This window comes from Embiotoca jacksoni, unplaced genomic scaffold (genome assembly GCF_022577435.1).
Source record: "Embiotoca jacksoni isolate LCO1_2020_lvr unplaced genomic scaffold, fEmbJac1.0.p SCAF_134, whole genome shotgun sequence".
In the NCBI taxonomy this organism is placed as follows: Eukaryota; Metazoa; Chordata; class Actinopteri; family Embiotocidae; genus Embiotoca; species Embiotoca jacksoni.
The window spans coordinates 63,141-84,393 of record NW_027185268.1 but is presented as its reverse complement, the minus strand read 5'-3'; the positions used below and the strand labels follow the sequence as shown (position 1 = coordinate 84,393).

General features: G+C 39.5%; 1 protein-coding gene across 4 annotated transcripts in view; it reads right to left on the bottom strand.

Moving 5' to 3' along the window:
* Positions 1 to 3,625: 3,625 nt before the first annotated feature.
* Positions 3,626 to 21,253, bottom strand: part of galnt13 (polypeptide N-acetylgalactosaminyltransferase 13) — a 39,362-nt gene continuing 21,734 nt past the window's right edge. For 2 of the 4 annotated variants that reach the window (XM_069147192.1, XM_069147193.1), the window contains exons 9-13: positions 20,919 to 21,058; positions 18,534 to 18,632; positions 17,721 to 17,855; positions 13,798 to 14,020; positions 8,892 to 8,981 (exon numbers count right to left, since the gene is read on the bottom strand). In XM_069147192.1, coding sequence (XP_069003293.1) covers positions 13,835 to 14,020; positions 17,721 to 17,855; positions 18,534 to 18,632; positions 20,919 to 21,058 — 560 coding nt within the window. In that variant the 3' untranslated portion in view covers positions 8,892 to 8,981; positions 13,798 to 13,834. Of the gene's footprint in view, positions 8,982 to 13,797; positions 14,021 to 17,206; positions 17,237 to 17,720; positions 17,856 to 18,533; positions 18,633 to 20,918; positions 21,059 to 21,253 lie in introns of those variants that run through there. The other 2 variants (XM_069147195.1, XM_069147194.1) reach the window with 2 other exon arrangements.

Genomic DNA, 21,253 nt, shown 5'->3' with positions numbered 1-21,253 from the left:
CTGCTGACACTCACTGCAAACTGTATCAGATCTCAGGGGGACAAAAAGCTGCAACCAGAATTCACTCATATTACCAAGACCATAGTCACAAAGGAATACACCCACTCCATAGTTACCCAGGCTTACACAGCGTTTCACAAACAAACGAGGCACAAGTGAACACTATACCACCACCTCTCTAGTTTATCTATCTCCACCCGTTTCCTCTTTTATTCCCTCTTAATTTTGTCGCATAAATCAGGGAGTTGTGACAGCATATCTCCCTGCTTTAAGCACACACTTAATCCATAAAACACTGATGAATGCAGCATTGAAATCTGCACATGTTTGCAGGAAACATCATCGGTGTAGCTGCATTGTAGATTAATTCAGTTACTCTCACCCAAGAACTAGTAAAATGAATAAATGAATAATTTAACTTCCGAATCAAGCTCAATAGTCACCGGTAACAACTGTAGAGTATCACACTTGAGCTCATGTGAGTGTGGATCAGGCCACGCACCATATTTTCATCTTTTATACGCCAAACATGCTGTAATGTCCACAGTATCTTGTTGATTCTAATTCTTCAGCCATAGCTGGATCCGATGTCTAAGCTCACAAGAATCAATATGCTGTTGAGTCAGTCTGGTTCCATGTGAAATCTACCTCCCCGGCTCTCCTGCAGATCCCTGTGGTTTACCACATGATATCCCATGTCCAGTCGGAGCCCAGCAAGCCCTACTGTACAAATGGAAGCTTCTAAAAACAGCACTAAGGCCTGACATAACTGTTTCCAAATGAATGATTGCATGGCAGCACAGCGCAAAGTTGAGATGCCTCCAAGCGTTGTCAAGGCTCTGTGATCCGGCCCCTCTGAGGGGAACAGGAAAAGATTTCCCAAACAGTCACCAGACCATCATAATTGCCAGGTGAACATTAGCTTCTGCAGGACTGTGTGCTTTTATAATGAGTGCAGGGCATCATGGGTCATTCAATTCATGAAATTCTGGCCCTCATTAGGAGGAAAAGGCTATTCACATATTTGCAGAGCAAAAATAGGGCTATTAGTTTGGACTGGCCAACAGCTATCCAACCAGCACCACAAGCTAGACATTTTTAATTGCTGTATTTCACACATATACTTACTGAAACGAAAGTTTTAACACAACTTTTGTCAAAGTGTCTGTCCTAGATGTACTTTTAGAAATGGCAATTAACTCCAGGATACAGTGTTTTTTTTATGACCCAGTCCCTCAGCATTACTGTCAAGTGTTTAAAAGAGGTTTAAAAACCCCTGACTTGGCTTCAAATCAAAGTATTTCTCTATAAAAATGGATATTTACATGCAATAATCAAAGTAAAATTAACATTCTTCGGGATTAACAGTTAAACTTCATTAGAACTGTGTGTGTGTGTGTGTGTGTGTGTGTGTGTGTGTGTGTGTGTGTGTGTGTGTGTGTGTGTGTGTGTGTGTGTGTGTGTGTGTGTGCAGTTTGATTAGGTGAGACTGAAATAACCAATACTATTTCAACTTTGGCAAAAACTAGTGTGTTCATGTTGGATCTCCATCACTCGTAGCAAAAACTGAATTGAGATAAAAGGTGATACAACTGTAAACTGTACATCCCTGGTTACAGAAATGAATCACTGTCATGTGCAGTTTCTTTTCTTTTTGAGGCATTTTCACCTTTCGAAGGTCCTTTTTTTTTTTTACAAGGACTCACTTCATAATCACAAAGAGAATTGTACAATATACTGTGTAGTGTTAAGAAGTGCTTTATGTGCATAATCCTTGAAAAAAATCTGCCATAACAGAAACCCGTATTTTTGCCATCATTCAAACATTCCCAACTGCACAGAAGCACTTCTTTAATTCTGCTGAGCACACAGTCAGTGACAGCTAAATACAGGGAGGAGGTTAAGGTCTGAGCTTGTTCTTGTCACACACCAGGAGTGCAACACTGTGCAAAAAAAATTGGAATGTATGCAGATTAGTTCTCGTCGAGTAATGGGAGGGTTTTAAAAAGCAGCACATTTCGCTTCTACAAAGCAAAGGTGCAATCATCCTCGGAAAACAACTACTCTTTCGCAACAAAACACTGTCTTCCCTTTCCCATCTGAGACTAGCGAACAGCATGTCGGTGCCACTTCTTGCAGCAAATAACATCAAACTTGTGTTACGTCAGTGATCAGAAATACTTTGATGATCTTTTCTAACCCATTTCTTAAAAATAGCCTGGGTAAAACCTGATGGGCGGGTGGGGAAAGGATTGATTTATTAATCTAATCAGACCAATGTAGGACACTGGATGCATTTGTCCCCCTCTCTGAATCAGCTAGGATTGGACTTGAGGTCATTCTCCGGGAAACATCAGCCAATCACGTCAAACAATCTTCTCTAATTTTCCATCTTCCTTTATAATCTCAACAATCAGAGACAGAGCAGGAAAAACCGCCTCGGCTTTGATGTTGGCTTTGATGGATTTGTTCTTCTATGCGCCCCCTCCCCACGAATTTGAGACTTCCTCGCTAAAGAATTCTCTGTAATCGTATTTTGCGGGTACAATATTGATTTATGAATTTGAACAAACAATCCTGTTCTCATAAGAGACATGTGCTATGATTTTCCCCCTGCAAAGATAAGGTTTTAACATGATCTGAAGCGTGCTCACTGGATGCTGAAGCACTAACAGGCTCTTCTCCATGCTTGGCATGTAATGTAAAACCATGTGGTGGATGAGCAGAGCAGCATCTCTAAACCAGTGATTCCATGAGAGTCAAGCAACTGGGTCAAAATATGGAGCCTCCGAGGGAGATATGAAATTGTCAGCATCTTGTGGTATTTAAAGGACATTACAGCTGTTTGTGAGTGAGTGAATGAAAGAAGCGGCAACCATTCTGATAATGTGGATAATAGCCCTTATAGTCACATAGTCTTTAACAGGTACGCTTAACAGCAAATGGGAACATTGTTCTGGTGTAGTCTGTTGGTTTTTCCTTCCCCAGAAGAAGTAAGACCTTATTAGTTGTCGCTGTGGTCAAAAATAGCATCTGAACAGGAGTGCTTTGCAGAACAGCTCCTGGAGATTGATGATTGATTACTACACAATTACTGCTGAAAGCAGCGGGCCCCCTCCTCCTAATCACTGCTTTCGTTGCTAAAAGGAGATTATCACATAGGAGAAGCTTGTTAGAGCCACTTCCTTCCTGCAAATCTATAAAAATTACATCAGAAATGTCTCAGTTGAATCCCTAGGCTGGCTCTGCACATTTACAGGTACTGTACATTAGTCTGTGGGTGTGTGTGCGCCTCCTGTGGCAGTGGATCTGACCCCCTCTGAGATATTGGCCTCGAACCATGTCTAATTAAACCAGCTTTTCAATGCAAGCTCTGGAACTTCAGGTCCCTTCAACAATTAAGTGCAGGATTTCTCATTTGGTCTCAAGTGAGGAGAAAAGGCACATCCACAGGGTTGATTATCCCCTCTGCCCCCCCCCCCCCCCCACACACACACACTCTGCCTCTACCCATTATTGGATTCACTTAGTTGATGGAGCCCCATATATAGAGCGGGGAGAGACAGGCAGAACAGCATACAATCAAGCACACCAGAGACACTTGGAGAAATAGGACAGAAAATGTGCAGCATTTTATTAGAAGTCAAGTCACGAAAGTATTAAGAGCTTCTTGTCATGATGGTCTAATGGAAACAGATTAGAGAGACAATCACATAACCAAAAGGTAAGAACTTCAATTCCTGCTCTTGTGTCCTTGGAAGTTCTCCAGGATAAGAGCATCAGTAAAAAGGAGTTTGAAAAAGTGAGTGTAACAAGCAGCAGGTAATGTAATGGGAAAAAAAAGTAACCTAATGTCTAAGATAACTGCTGGTACAAATGTAGTTTTTAACCAACATTTTCTTATTTTACCATTGTATCAAAAGTAATAGCCCACCAAAAACATAACTTAGTTTTTCATGTCTAGTCCAAAAATAATCAAAATGTTGTTGATATATTTTAACTTAGCCTTTTATACATTATGTTTGTTCAGAGATTGATTGATTGATTGATTTCTGTTGTGTAGTCTTTTAGTTCAGTTGATATTTTGTGTTTCCTGTTTTATTTTGTAGTCTCTCACCCCGTGTCTGGTTCAACTGCCCTTCTTGTCCTCGTCTGTTTGTATGCCGCTCCCCGATTCGTTTCACATGTCCCTCGTTGGCTTCCTCTCCCTCGTCTATTTAGTCTTTGTGTTCTTCTTTCCCCTGTCAGTTTGTTGCTTCAGATGGCCTGTCTGTCTCTTTGAGTTCAGTAATTCCTTAAGTCTGTCCGGTCCCCGTTGCTATTTAGTTAGCCAACTTTACGGTGTTTTAGATAGTTCTTCTTCATCGCTTCTTAGTTGTTGCTTTTCTGTTTCTTTGTAGACCTAACAATGCTGACTCTCAGTATTTGTGTTTTGGATATTCAGCTTTTGAATTAAACTTTGTTTTTTTTTAGGCATGAAACCTACTGTTCCCGTGTTGGGCGTTTGGGACCTCCCTCCCTCTGAATCATAACATCAAATCTGCTTCTAAATGACCTGTTTGATCTCTTGGCATAAAAATTATAATCTTCGTCATCAGCTACTTCAGGCACAATTTTAAATTTCCTGAGCTTAAATGATCCAATGCTTTAAAAAGCTGTAGAGCCCGCATGGTGAGCATGTTCTACCTCCTAGAGCCACTGCAAGCTGCAGATAGCCACAGATAAGGCCTCCATTAGGGCTATTATTTTAAAGCATCTCACCCCTTAATGGACTCTCCTGGCCTGGCCACAAACCCACTATCTTATCCTCAGAAGCCCCGTTAACCAGCCTGGGTTCAGCTTCTACAGGTGTGAGACTGACTGAAACCACTCAGTCCCCAGAGAACCCCTGCTGAGAGTGTGGTGAGGCGCTGATGTGTTGTCAGCTCCACAACAGCAACTGTTAATAACTCCGCCGTGGATGTCTCAGAAAGGTTTACAAAATGTTTATTCCAACGCTTAGTGAAGGAAATGAAAACATACAGTACGTCTACACAAAGAGTGTGCAGTATTAAAAAACGGAATGTGTTTTCCTGTGTGTAGAATGCAAACCTTCTGCACCATGAAAAAAAGTATTTTACAGTTGAGGTACTTTATTTGGAGAGTTTATATATTAAAATAGCGTTGTAATATCGTTGACTAAAATTGTGTTTTTAAGGTGTAGTTTTACATTTTTGATTAGATAATTATTAGTATTCTTCCTGACAGTTAGATTTGCACTACTCTGTCTGTTCTTTAAATATGAAGAGCCAAAAGCAGCAGCTGGTTCCTGTAGCTGTTAGCATGATGACCCGGAAACAAGGCAAAATGGCTTGCCTGGCTCTGTTCATATATCAGTTTTCAGAAACTCAAATTTGTGTTTTTGCACTGGTTTTTGTGTGGATTAATCAAACTAGATGTGTTACTAGATGAGCTTGAAAGGTACGGTTAGACGGATCCAGGCTAGCGGTTTTCCCATATTTCCAGTTGTTATACTAAACCGACTGTCTGTTGAATTTAGCTTAATCTTTACAATACACACGACAGCGGTATTGCTCCTTTCATTTTATTTAAAAAAAACAATCCCCCAAAATATTTAACTATTACTTTAGTCAAGAATTTGATGTTTTTTTCTGATTTAAGCTTTTGAAATCTGCAGACACACCGTTTAATTATCCAGGTTTTGAAAATCACGTCAGACGAATCAAATATTTTGAGTATATATGAAAAGCTCTTGGGAATTTTGTCCAATGTCAACATTTTTGGACATTCTCCAGACTAAATCCTTCATTAGATGGTAAAAAAAAAAAAAAAAAAAGAGAAATGACTGAATATCTAAAGTAATGATTGGTCAAAGCTGCATAACAGTCACAATGTTGAGTGTTAGTGTGATATTCCCTGGTCTCCGTCTCCATTGACCCTCTGGCTCTCTTTGTTCTGTGTCCTGTTCAAGGTCAGTAATTTTACCTCTCAGACTTTAACAAAGCAAAGTCACCTGAAAGGTCAAGCTATCTTTGCCTTAAAGAACACAGAATAATGATCCGTGTTAGAAGTCCCTTCATCAGCTTACAATAATGGGCTTGACCCAATAATGGGAAGGTAAAGTCTCTTACAATGTAATTCTAACAGCGTCCGGGGGTACCGGTCATCAGGAGAGGCTGGAATTTGCTTCATTTAAAAGGCCTACACACTGAATAAAAGAGTAACGATCTTAGTAAAGAGATGTATGTTTTTCTTTTAAAGTTTATTAATGAACTTACCGTATATGTTGGTGCTATATTTTCATCAGTTGTTTCATAGTGAAATTTATACTAATTTTGTTCAGTAGAAGTTTTATTTTTTTCTACAAAAAGGCAAAACGTACAAACAGGTAACATCACTTTGCAACCAGCACATTGAAACATTACATTCCTATCTTAACATGCACTTAAAAATGATGAAAAACAATAAATGTGTCTGCGTGATAGTAAAGAGGTCATTGAATTTTAATCCGAATGCCAAGTAGGCACCTGGCAAGGATTCAGTATTCAAGCAGCATTGATATTATTTCACTCCTTCATGTGACAATTGTTTTTTGTGGGTCTGATGTTGATTTTCAAAACATGCCGCAATTTAAAAACCTCATTTTTATTACCTTGGTTCCAAAAAATACCCACTGCAATACCCCGTGATCTTTATTTTTTATCATTCAATGTCTTTTTCACTGAGGAGTGCTAGAGTTTTACAGCATCTTAGAAAAATAATTGGTTCTGTATGTACAACAATGGTGCTAGAAACATGTTAACAGCATAATGCACAGTCATATTTGTTGTTTGATCCCAGCTATGTATTGAAAAGTACCTGCCACAATTGGATGGGTAATTGGTCAATATTAATACAGTGAATATTGACTTACTGAATATTAACTGAATGTTTGATCAAGAATTAATGACGGCGACGTATTCATGAGATATGAAAATGATTTGATGCCAATATGGTGTATATACGCTGCAATGTTTTATCCGAAATGAAAATGCATTCAACATTCTTCTTTTTCAACAATAAAATGATTGAATAATCCAAAAACCAGTGAACCAAACTCAAAACATCTTTCAAAAGGCACACATAGCTGCTCTGTCCAAGACAACAGGATTTCTCAAGCTTGTCCCAGTAGAGGAATGATATCTGTTTTTTTTCCAAATACAGTTGGTACCATTTAGGGGAAACTTTTACATTCGATAAAATTAATCATATCGACTCAGAAGAATCTTAATCACGTATTTACAATCGCACATTAAATTCTTTTATCTCTTTATAATAGCCTCTTATAAATAAACTTCCATACTATAATTCCTTTTAGACTGATATGGAACACTACGTTTATATTATTCTCATCCAAACACCTCAAAACAGACACCTTAATTAACCAAAAAGGTCAATGCTGAAATTCCAAAGATATATTTGAGGTTATTCAGAAATAGTGTGTCCACTACATGGCTTGTGGACCAGAAAGCTTTTTTTCAGAAAGTATATTTTTCAACCGCAAACCCTAAACACAATAGTGTAATAGTGTACCCTAACCCATTTCAGGATTCTTTAACAACCAAATTGTACAGATCCTTATGAAAATTTTATCCAAGTTAAACTGAAATAAAAAGCCAGTTCAGAGTATGTATAATTAATGTTTGTTTTGACTACTGCATATATTTGGTCAACACTGTAATCACACAAAAAATTAAATTGTATTTTATTTATTTTTCTGAAATGAAAAGAAAAGCAGCTTGACATTAGTGTTTACCAGGTTTGTGAATTGGCTGCAATTTGATTGGTCAGCATCTGTGGCGACGTGCTTCCAGTTTGCGTGCTAACTTTGAGTTGAAAGTTGAAAACAAACACAATGAGTCGTACCAAATGTGGGGAAAAAGACACATGTCTGAAATCACTAATGCTACAGCGTGTGGGTTTGTTAGAGGAGTAGAAATAACGGGCCTCAATGCTCTTTAGTATCAGTGCTGACCCTCAGCTGTCATCGTGGGAAACACCCACCAAGCAGCTTGAAGCATAAACACGGTTTCCAGAAATATGTTCCTTGTCTTTTGAAACATAAAAAAATATGCACAGCAGTATCACTATAGTTTATAATTCCTTACACAAAAATGATTAAAAAAGAAACTTCTCCTGACATATTGTCATCAGACCTTTTCAGTATCTGCCTCATAAATCCAGGATTGGTGTGGCTCCATTACCAAGATAACTTTCTTTTTATTTGACGGTGACAGGTAATGATATGGAAACAGGATGAGCAGTAAACCAGCTGTAATGTTTTAAGATCGTACCTACAGTAGACACACCAATGCACTGCCTGCACACCACACAAGGAAGGTGGTTAACATTGTAGACCATTGCAGAAACGTGTCTTAGAATATTATAGATGCTCTTCTGTTTAATTGTTTGCCCAGCAGCTAAGCAGCAGTCTGAGCAGCACAGCATAAGCGCAGTTTACAGGTGTCCTACACAGTGAGATTGCTTTGATATGTTCTCCATATATACAGTACACCCGACACATTGTTTTCCCAGTGTGGACACGACGAGGTCCCCAAAGAGACACCTCGTCATGTTGTCAGAATGGCAGGTGCTGCCTCTCTCAAATCTGTAGCCAGCTGTAAGAAGAGACGTCTCCGTGATGGAAGATAAGCTGCTGCTGCTGCTGCCTGGATCTCTGTATTCGTTGGCCAGGTGGAAACAGAAAGAGGCATATGATGTGTGTGGTTAAGAGCCACCTGGTGAGGGTGTGGAGAGCCAGGGCTGGTTCGGAGCAGTGTGGGGAGTCGTGAGGAGAGGGATCAGACGCTCAGGGTCATGTTACGAAGCAGCCACTGCTGAGAGCGGCTGCCGCTGCAGTCTCTCAGGGTGGGGACCATCTTGTCCTCCTCAGATGGCATGTCCAAGCACTGGTTGCTGTTCACGTGCAGCAGAGTGAGTCGCTGGAGAGAGGAAGGATGAAAACACAGGCAATTACACAGATAAACGTACAAACATGACACAAATGCAAATTAAAGGGACTTTGCTGTTGTTTCACAGGAACATTTGCCTAAATCAGCCGATGATTGACCCTCCGCTTTGACATTTGCCTTGAATCTATGTAGATGACTCAGATGAACCTTCTCAAACACATTTCAACTATTGATTTCCCACATTTCACAAATTTACCAAGCAGGAGCGAGAAAACACAAGACGAACATCAAGAGAGCAAATGTTCTTGGCAACAAAAAAGTGAAAGTGCTGCCCCTTGTACAACAGACTAATCATTAAGGCTGCTGTGAGAATTGAGGCTCCAGTTGGTGAAGAGATTTGTCATTGCTACTTTAGAGAGAGGAAAAAAACAGTGTAAAAGAAATTATTCTCTCTGCTTCAGAGGGACTGAAACCAACATCTGGTAGAGCTGGGTAATATCGACCAAAAGATACCCTGATGTATTTTTGACGAATGGCAATATACGATTGATATCTCAAAATTTTCGCCGAAGTGGGTTTATCATGTGAAATGTCACAAGCACCTTCTTTAAAACAGATTGTGACCAAAACGTAATACAAAGACAGGGTTTCCTCCCCTGTTTAAAAATATAAAGCTTCAAAACGTGTCAATGAAATTTTTTATGAAGTAAATAGCCTATATTAAAAGAAACAGGTATTTCTCTGAGAATGTTTTGAACATCAAACAGTGATATGTTGCAGGAAGCGCATTGTCTTATTTTGTTTCCGTTTCCAGCATATCTGTGTTACTGGTACAGATGTTACTGCCCTCAACTCGGTTCATTTGCTCTATTCCTCATTACAACTATTAATCACCTGCTGTACATTTTAATTTACACTAGTGCCACTCACGCACAGCTCTCCTTCTTTTAACTACTTTTTCGCTGATCCCACAGTTTTTTGCAAGTTTTCAGCTCTGCTAGTTACTTTAGCTTAGCAGTTAGTGATGGTTTCTCTCACGGTCCTGCTCACTCCTGCTCAGTGTGTCTTACGTTTAGTTCTTCCTCTGCTTCTTTAGTAATAATGGTACATATTAACTAATGTAGTTTATTTGCCATGATGAAAGTGAGGCTGAATGAATTGGAAGGGCGGCTCCTCATCATAAAAAGCTCTATCGTTAACTGTTACAGCCCCGATGAGCCAGGTGTTGGTCCCTCCCCTCAGCCCAAAATGCATTTGCATTTCCCAGCATGCCTTAGTTCTTCCTTCTTAAATTTCAAGAATAAAACAACTACATAAATAGGTCTACGTGATGGGTAGAAATTACATTTACTTTTGATAAATCATGCAGTTTTGGAACGGTTTAATGCAGACAAATGTAAAAGACAATGTAGTCTTTTTCATTATCTCTGAAGAAAAACCTGAAACTTGATATATTGCCCAACACTTGCATATTTCGGACATTTTGGATAGTTATGTTGTGTGTCAAAATTCTCTAATCTCTAAACAATAGAAACCCTCCCCCAATGTAAGCAGAGCACAACACCATGTTGGTACATGACAATTGCAGAATGTGTACACTAAATTTAAGGATTCAAGGTGCATTGTTCTTGCTCCGGCTTCAATTTCTGTCTTTAACTTCCTATTTGTTAGCCGTTTGTATTGCTTCATCTAGCTTGACTAAAAAAGGAGGCTTGATCTTAACGTCATTGCACCCAGCCACCCCCACTAGTCGCTGATTGGTCCGCCTTTCAGAGTGTCTGAGACAACCTTCATGCGAACAGGGTTTTCAGACTATAATCATAGCAGAGACTGAAGCTGTGAGCAACAGGCGAGTAAAGTGAGGCTAGCTAATAGTGCCAATACCACTGAAAATCCCCCCTCCACTCTGTACCTGTATTTAGCGTTCTCTACGTTCTCTCTACAGGTCAAGCCAAAAGGGACAGAACATTTTCTCTGTCTAACGTCCATGGAGGGAAATGTTTGCTCAAATACTAACTGTAAGAACTGAGACCTCTTGAAAACACTACACAGACATATTTGACCTACAAAAAGAAGAGGCCTATTGAACAAAGACATTTTCTGATCATAAGAACAGATTTTTTTTTTTGGTCATGTACTACAGGAGAGGCATCAGAGATAACCACCCCACAAACAACTGTAAGAGAGCTTTCAATGGACTTGATTAACCATTTATGTTTATTCCCTCAGAAGTAACACGCTTCCGCAATTTCGTTGCTCACTTGAGTTGCGTTTCTCGTCCTAATGATCACATGCAGCGGAGAGGACGACCTGGGGTTGGTTTGTAAAGAGAAGCAGAGCCTCTGCTGGGAAAAACAATGCCATGAGAGAAATTGAGAAAATTATGTTAGGTGCTGTGAGGACACCATACAGTGTTGTAATGTATGAAAGTCAAAGGACTTCTAAAAGAAAGCTTGCAACACCAAAACAAAGATAACCTCAGTTTTAGCAGTTAATACAGCATTATCTTGGGAGTCACTCTAAACCAGTGCAAACGTAAAATATAATACTTGTGAAAAACTACAAACAACAGCCTGCATAGAGCATAAAACTCTGTGCAGTGGGATGATTTATCCTGCGGATGAAGCATAATTCTTCATTAAAACAAGATTGTGCTTTGACTGTTGACAGAGGATATTCCGACTAATGAGCTCACAGAGGCGCTCAGGCCATGTTTGATCTTAGGCAATAAAACACAAGGGCCTGACATTCCCTGCCTGGATACAAAGAAGTGCACGCACACACACTCACACCGGTGCACACACACACACACACACACACTCACACCGGTGCACACACACACACACACACACACACACACACACACATGCATCTTTTCCTGAAGTACAGATTGCAGACCGCCCTACAGGGCACATTTGTTCAAACAGAGAAAGAACAAAGACAGCAGGTGGCGTACGACCTTATACACCTGCCAAAAAAAATTAATAAAAGAACAATAGATTGTCAACACTGGAGACATTTTACATTTCTTGCTTTATCTAAAAATTGTTCGTAAAGCTACAACTTAGCGGCGAGTTCTTACTACCAAATAAGTTAAAGATAAAAAATGCTCTTAACTGACATAAAAAAATACTATATTTTTTTAAAATGTGCAAATGGCAAGCAGTATGATCAACAAATAACTTTCTTTACAAGCACATTCTTACAAGGCACTTCTGTAAGCTGGAGGTAGATCTAATCTATAATTGATAAAGCAGGCTGATGCAATATTGAGAATAGTATTTCTTTTTTCATTCAACGAACCAGATTTACTCTCCTCTAAATTACTGGAAATGTGCAGGTCCTGTCCTTTGCTCATAATTATTTCATGCCTGCTTTAGAGCAGAGAAAACTCCCATTTCAGCCTCCAAGCAAACCCAGAAGTGTCTGCGAAGCAAGTTACTGAGTGTGTGCACAGCTGAGACCGGCTAATTAAATGATGGTTTCTAGCCATAAGCCCCGGATGAGGAATAGCATCCTCTTTGTCACCAGGCAGCACACTGGACTTGCTGAAAGGCACAAGAGTTCCTGTCTGACGTGATGTGATGCTGACTGTGGAAGGAGATCTAGAGGGCTGAGAGGCTTTTTGTGGGAAATACAAAAACAGCAGATTCCTTTTATCTCGAGGCAGAGTCAGCAACAGTCTCATTTGATTTAATGGTGCCCTGCTCTTGTGTACGTGCTCTCCTCTTGTGCTGACAACGCCAGGAGGACATCTGAGTGTGAACAGCAAATCAGGCCATCTAACAGCAGGTCACTTTACTGCCGCAACTCTGACACACACCAGCAGTCCTGGGAGCTCCTTACCCAATTTACCCTGCTTGGACACAAAAAACGGTGGCATGCTACAGTGGAATTGCTGTTTTGCGTTTTGAGAGATACAACGGTACTCTGAGGTACAAACTTCAGATAACTCGGCAGAACAGAATTGGCTACGGAGAATATGACCCTAACCCTAACCGACAGACACAAAGGCTGGAAAAGGAAGGAAAATAACAACCGTGAAAGAGACAGAAATGCTGAGCTAAAGAACATTCTTTACAAAACTATGTAAATAAGCAGGCTGAGTGGTGAAAAGGACTAATAATTGGGATTCAGTGGTTTAACAATATGTATACAGCACACAGCTGCTTTAGGCCAATAAGAGGGTAGACTGAGCAGCCAGGGCCATGATGAAAAGTAGGTTCACAATGAAGGATCACTTCAAAAGGACTTGTAAACAATGGCAAGCCCATTTCAATCAGCCCTGCATGTAGATAATCAGCTAAAAATAAACACGTCCTCCATCTCAGGCATCATTCACTGAGCGCAGGCTGCCCTGGGGACAGCCAGTGAATTTTCACATCAAAATAAAATATTTATGTTGGAAAATAAATGTCAAATGAGATCTAATTTAGCATGAATACTTGCTAAAGGTCTTGGAGATAGCATCTTATACACAGAAGCATCTTGATGGGACATCTGTCATTGCATAACATGCCTCTGTCCCGTCTTCGTGAGTTTCCCCTTAAAGGTCACCAGTAAAAGCTACTTAGCGCTTCCTTAAACAATTTGCGTCACATTCCCACAAATACCTAAAAGATCAACAACAAGCTCTAAATTCATCTGTTATCACTGACAAAAACAAGAAAATACAAAATACTCTAAAAACTGAGACAACAATCAGCTACAAATGTGCCTATTAACAAATGAACAGGTCAAACTAAGCTACTACAAGTTCTAACAGAGCTAAACTATATCGCTACAGAGCAGCTAAAACGACCACCAGCCTTTATTCTGAGCCTAACTTGAGTGCTAATCTGCTCACCTGAGGCCCCCCACAGCCCTCAAGAGCAGACATGACTTTAGAGAAAATAATCCGTGGGACTGAAGTAGAGGTGTCTCGCGACCTCCAGACGAGTGTAGTTGTGGAGGATCCACGACTGTATTGGACTGTTGTTACAGTACTCCACAGTGGGGCCATAGGTGCCGTCCTCCAGACGGCCGATGGTCAGACATGATTGGGTGATGATGTGGAGGAAGGTGTGCTTCTGCAGCGAGCCAGGAGGGAAAAGGGACAGATGGTTCGGAAGATAAGTCAGTCATCAAGTTATTCTTAAACTGACGCATCTGTTCTCTACGGCAAACCTTCCCAGTTTTCAATGACAGTCAACACAAAAGACTTTGTTCAAAACACTTCAAATAAAAAAATTACAGTTATTCTGCATTAACATTAATAGCATGTGTAATCTCTATGCCTGTAAAACAGAAGGTTGACTAAGTTTATTTAGTCCATTTAAAAAAAAAAAAAAAAGATATTTGAATTAGTTAGAAGTGGTACAATGTTTTGGGAACAGGTAGCGGGTGTGCATCAAATTCATGAGGTGAAACCAAACAGGCTGTAAGGACTGGACAATAAATCTGCTAAGACATGTACATGGCATGAAGGCCAACCCAGTATCACGGGAAAGCGTGTAATACATACACCAATTCACGAGAGACACAGTGTCAATGTCATGTTTTGCCTCGACCAAAAACCAAGTTACTTAAATACTACTCGAAAGCTAAATATGTTACACGATGTAAGCAACTTATAAGATATCGATGTTGACTTTTGCTTTCTCACAGACCCAGCAGTGGTCCTCCAGGTGCATATCCAGTGTTTGTTCCATCCAACCCCCCGACACACTACCTACTTTGGCCCGCTTTGTACTTCATCACACGATCTCTGTCACATGACGTCGTTCATCAACTCTGGTCATACCGTGACCATACGACGTCATGTGACAGAGATCGTGTGACATGCTTGTTCTTCATGCCTAGGTGAGTCAAAACGTGACACTGAGTGGTGAAAAGGATGATGGTGATGGGTGTATTACACACTTTGGTGTGAAGCCAGAGGATATCAAAAGGGGGACCGAAGTACCTGAACCAAACTTCAAACCTCTGAGACAACATCAATACTTGATAACATAAACATTTTAAAAATGAGACAAGCAATTTGTCCAAATCTGTACAATTCAAATGAAAATACAACTTTAAAAAAAAGAAGAAGAATGAATGGCAAAAAAGGTGACTTTTATCAACAAAAAAGGTTTAAAAAGGGGCAGAGGAGGCAAATCAGTTAACAACCAGTCCAAGCTCCTGGATGTCGGTTATTGTCTAATTGAGTTTCCCCTTTTGAAGAATTCTTTGTTGATGTAGCCCTTGTGGTCTTTTATAGAATAATTTTTTAATTTCAATTTCGTTGTATGGATTTTGTGATTTACCGTTTGTCACACTTTCATGATGCTTCTATCAAATATTTGAATTATTAATTTTTCAGGAAACTTAGTTCAAGTTCTCGGTTCCTTTTTTTGACTGGTTAAGGAAACCTGAGGCTTTATGCTAATGTGAGCATATTGGAGTTGTCATAATTTTAAGTTTCTCATTTGTAAATAGCTATCCATTCAACATGACAAATATATATAGCATTAGTTTAAAGAACATGTCACTTCACATTGTGGATTTGGTGTCTAAGAATTCATGACTCAAACATTGCATCTCAAATAAAGTCAGTAATTGCATTTTTCTGCAATCCAAGTGTGAATTAGAAAACACTTCAAGCTTGAAAAAATAAAGAACGTGGGCTTAAAGAGCACCTGGAAACTTTTAGTTGGAAAACTACAGTAATTAGTCTCTACTACACTAACATAAAACTTCATGAGTGTAGCAAAGTAAGAAACACTGCTGTTTACTGTAGGTGGAAAATTCAGCAAACTTTGGAAATTCTGCGTAGCAAGACTTGGGGGGGCAATATCAAGCAGTACAATGTTTGTCACAGGTATGTTCACGTGTGATTGATTGTGGGGAAAGCTCAGCACACGGCTTATTTCTGCCTGAAACAGCGGAGCAGGTGAAAAAGACAGAGGGCTGTCAGTCACAGCTGTAAAGGAATACAGCAGGAATATTGAGAAGTCAGGTATTCCTGTAAAAGTGAAACTGATGATCAGATGAAATGTTAATGTTACTGTAGTCACTCAGGATTTAATCCATGTCAGTCACACCTGGGCTAAAAATAACCTCGGCCACTGACAGCGGTGAAACCCCAATGCTGTTGACAACAGACACCGTTCCTCTTCGGTTATGAATTATTCAGTTTTTTTCATTTTAAGAATGCACCCTGAGAACAAAGTGTAATGAAAGGATTTCTCCTCGGGTTTGTTCAGGGCTTGATGGAAAGGCCTCTGGGCCTCCCCACCTTGTCATATCGACATGCCAGCGGTAGGACATCTCAATCACCCAAAGATAACACTGTAACCACTGCAGTCTTTCCGAACCACCTCCCTGTGGTTTAAAAATGCATGAATTGTTAATACAAAAATGCTTTTTCAGTTGTATAATCCATAATGTATTTTGAGCTCTGTGGCAACAAGGCTTGAGGGGAATATATTTTAGTTCTCCTACGAGATTCAAAATGTCTGTTTTCTGCCTGCAACATCTGTTTCTTCATTTGACAGAAGATTGAAATTGTAGGACTATTACAGATTGAATAAGAAGGAATTATTTAGTAAAATGACACCCTAGTGTTTAATATGCAGTATTTTGGCTTTGTCATTTATCTCATTTCTGTTTTCATTTTGGTGTGCCAGTGCTACAAATGAATAAACGGTGACAGACACATTTTCTATATTCTCTAAATTCAGTGGTGTCTTTAGTGAGTGTGTCTTACAGGCCAGGGGGTCTGTAATGAAACGCACAACATAGAATTGCATTGGCTTATTATCTTTTCAACGTACCATTTGGCACCTCCATCCATCTGGTGGTTGTTTCGTTTGGATTTCTAAGATGTTATTTTTAGTTCTGGTCTTGGCTGGTGACATCTGTGTTACTTTTTTGGACTGAAACAAGTTCTGTGTTTGTGTAAAAGATTTGGCCACTCATACTTCGACTGTTTAGTAGCAGGTATGGTAAATTATGCTGACTATAAGGCAAATTTTATTGGTTGTTTGATTGCTGAATTATGTGAGGAAGTGATAACTAATAAAACATGTTTTTAAGACGATCACATCCCACTTTCAGGCTCCACTTCAGTCCTGTATAAAAAAACGCTTTAGTTCACAACAAGATTTAAATTTTCTACTCTAACAACCACTGAAACTTCATGGTCCACACACTGTTAAAGGATATCACGACACAAGAGCACGGGGTGCAAACTATGGGGGAATATTCAGAAAGGGACAACTGGAACTGCTTACCTCAAAATCATATTCCCATTTGCCAACATACTAAATGAGAGAAGACGAGAGGAGAGACACAGCTGGGTGGAAATACCAACTCAATTTCCGTGCTTCTTAAAAAAAAAAAAAAAAAAAAAAAAAAACATACAGCACCATCTGGTGGCAGAAAAGAGGTACTCCTTTACCCCTTGTGTGTACTATCTGAATCCTCAAAGTGCCACTGCTCATGCAATCTCCTCATGACACATCCATCCATCCATTATCTATACCAACTTTATCCTGTAGAGGGTCACGAAGGGCTGGAGCCTATCACAGCTGGCATTAGGCGATAGGCGGGATACAGCCCGGACAGGTCTACAGTCCCTCACAAGCTTAACACAGACACACACACATTCACACCTACGGAAGATTTAGAACCACCAATCGACCTTGTCATGTTTTAGTGCTTCAGCCATCAGGAGGCAGGAACGGCCACCTGCAATAACAGCTCCAGTTTGGATCATTTGGTTACTTCAGGGAGCGTAGATCCTACCTCAGCATCGTACTCAAACATCTGATTGCCCTTCATGTGGTGACACTTGAGCATGACGACGGGCCCGTTGAGGCGGGAGACGTCCAGACAGAGGTCATCTGTCCGGATTTCTTTATCAGCCGTGTATGAGAACACCTGGACATAGAGGTTCTTATTCAGCTCTTGAAAAGCATCAGCAACATTATTCATCATTTTGTGGTCAAGCCATATGCTCTACGGTTGTGTTTAAAGGTGCTTTTAATAATATAGGACTAAATTGTACATAATTATAATAAGTTATTGATTTATTTTTGATTACTAGTCCAGGTCTTTGTGATTTATAGTGCAATTCAAATTAATTGTGTACTTAATAAGGTATTTTCAGAACTTAAAATAGTTTTAAAATGAATTTCCCCTTTTCACATTTTCCGGTTACCACAGGATTAGACTGAGATTCTGTCCTGTGTAGTGCGGAATAAACTCTTGGCACAAATCTTTGAGCCTAATCAACACTGGACTTGAAATGAGACAGAAAACTTGGAAAAAATAAACAATTCAAATATATTAAAAATCTGCAGATTGACTTAAATATTACAAATTCACAAACACCGTGCATCCAACTTGAGGTCAAGCATTCGTGCAAAGTTGAAATCCAATGATATAAAAGTGATCATGGTATTTAATTTAAATTTAAATGATTCAAAAAGAGGAAGGCATACTTTTAAAACACCATAAAAAAGTAGCTTACAAATTGTACATGTGCAGTTACAATAGATCATTATATCTATAAAACAACAAATAATTGTATTGAGATGACTATACTTTTCTCCTCACCTGGTTTCCACCCATGCCATGGCAGTTAAAAAAGCCAACCTTCTCGTTCTCCTTTCTTCCCATGTTGTCCACACACTGGTTCGTCTCAACATTTCGGATCTACAGACAGAAAGTACACATTTAGAAGTTCCTTCAAATTAAAGTTCACTCTTAATGAGTTGAGTTCATAGTTAGTAGTGACTCAGCCAATCAAAACTTGTTTTTTTAATAAGTTGCACCTTTTAAAATGTATCTAGCAAGCTAGCTATCATTATGCAAAGTAGTACAATGCATTTTATTCATGTATTTATTCCTTGACCCTTCCCATCGGTGTTATTGTCCAAACTATGAAACAAATGTTATTTTCAATGCCAAACAAAATCCAGTCAGGTCCCACTCACGATAAAAATGAATCCTCTTTTCGACACCCCTTTTTCCATTAATGTTTATGACTGACCTCTTACTCAGTGTTTCAGTTTTTCTATCACGGTATCTTTTGGCATGATTCTGACTTTTATATTTATACATTTAGAATATTGTTTATCAAAAAGCCGAAACAATGAATCTGTTAATGAACCACCTGTTTGACATAAAACTAACCAGCAACTATTCTGACAATCAGAACTTTTCATGTGCTGTAAGGCTTTGTTGGAGCCCCCTTCTTAAATATGAGGATTTGATGCATTTCTTTAACAAAGGTACTAAAAAGCTATTTTCTGACAGAATGATTATGTGAGTAAGAAATTGTAATCAATATTGAAAATAATCATTAGTCACAGCTATAACTTCACAAATGTTACATCAGGTCTGGAAGGCTTCACTTTAACCAACCCAGTGACAACAGCTTGCTGTTTAAGATGCACATGTTGTTGTTGAAGCCAGATCTCACACACACACACACACACACACACACACACGCACGCACGCACGCTCACGCACACTCACGCACACTCACACTCAAGTCACAGATCTGAAGACACTCTCTTCTCAGAAAACCAAAGTGAGACACAAAACTGACATTCAGTCCCAAACGCAGCCAACTTCAGCCAAAATTTGTCACCTTAGCTTCTCATTAGAGTCATTGTTATTTTTTATCATAAGAAATGCATGTTTATCTCCAGATCTTTCTGACAGGGTCCATTAGAATTTAAGGTTTTAGCTGCAATTATAAACCAGACATTATATCACTGAGTTATGTCCAACTTCTTCTCATTATCTCCACTCTAAAAGCTGGAATACAGAATTGACCTGACTGCACAGTTCTGAGTACCCCTGTTATCACAGCTCCTATTGACTTACAGTCAACTCAGCTATCTAATGAACTCATACATTCACAGAGCTAAAGCTGACCTGACTGTTGCCTAAGCTATTATTACGCCTACCATGCAGGAATAGAATGGCATTCATAATTAAGTGATATAAAACGTAATGGCTCCAGCTGTTAAAGAAAGGCTGACTGTGTGCTATGGAGGATGCGAATCAGTCAGAGGATGTCTGTGTAGAGGAAAGATGGGAGGAGAGCTGCTGCAGAGGCTAAAGAGAGAGAGGGAGAGACAGAACCATCTTTTACTGCAGCGTAGGAGAGCAGCATGAGAAAAATCCTCTCATCCTAAACTAGATGAATGCTGGAGGATTACAAGCTAATTTCACTGAGTTCTTCGACTGACGTTACATTTAAATGGCCTCCGTCTGGCGTTCAGATAGTATATTCCATGTCAGCTCTGAATTTACCCCATGCTGCACTGCTGTCGACACGGAGCCACGTGGATCAAAAGGCAAATTCAGGTCACTTAAAAAAATGTTGTTTTGAGTGAGAGGGAACGAACTAATAATACCAAAAAAACGTGAACTTTTATAATCCAAAAAACAGCAGACAATGAGTTCTCATGTCTCAGCTGCAAATGATCAGTTCCTGGCTTCTACAATATCCCTTTTTTCCTATGAAAAATGTCCTCTATTTACTTAAACAAAATGTATTGCTAGCTGGCTAATATTTTACAACAGTGTGAGACAGATTCTGACTGATATTTGCACTTTTTCTGTCTTTTAAAATTAATTTTAGCTCACTGGTAGATTACAAAACTAGGCCGTGAGACTGTGTAGCATGTATACATAAGCCTTATCTCACTCACCCAGCATGCACGGTATAACTGTGTAAGCATGTGAGAGGGATCAATAGCGACGTTTGTTTATCATATGTGTTCAATGCAAACAGTTGGGAATGTTTGCTTTTATCTTGTTTTTTCAAGCCGTTGCTGAATCCTGAGATTTTTCAGATTTTTTTCACAGCAATATTGTCTTTCTGAAAAAATACAGGCCAGAAGCTACAAGGACAAATCTGACAATGCAAAAGGAACCAGTGTATCTGCTGCTTTGTGTGGGATCAGAGTACAAAAGCGCTCATACTTCACCAAGTGAGAAGTATCTTCTGGGGATCTGGGAGTCTGGGTAGACGTTCTCTAGATACCAGGAAAAGGGTTTGCACTTCAAAGCCTCGCGGAGGGCTTTACGGGAAGAGACGTCTCCGTAGTCCACTCGCATCACGCCTGCGGGATAAATACAGTATATAGACACAGATTCAGTCATATGTATCAGTGAATATCATCAGTTAGTATTTATCTTAGCATTTACAGTTCTTGTTCTAAAAATAGGAGTTTTATTCTGTCTTGCACCACCAGGATTAAACACCAGGGGGACCCTTCTTTAAAAAAAAAAAACCGCTTACTATACTAGGAAGTACG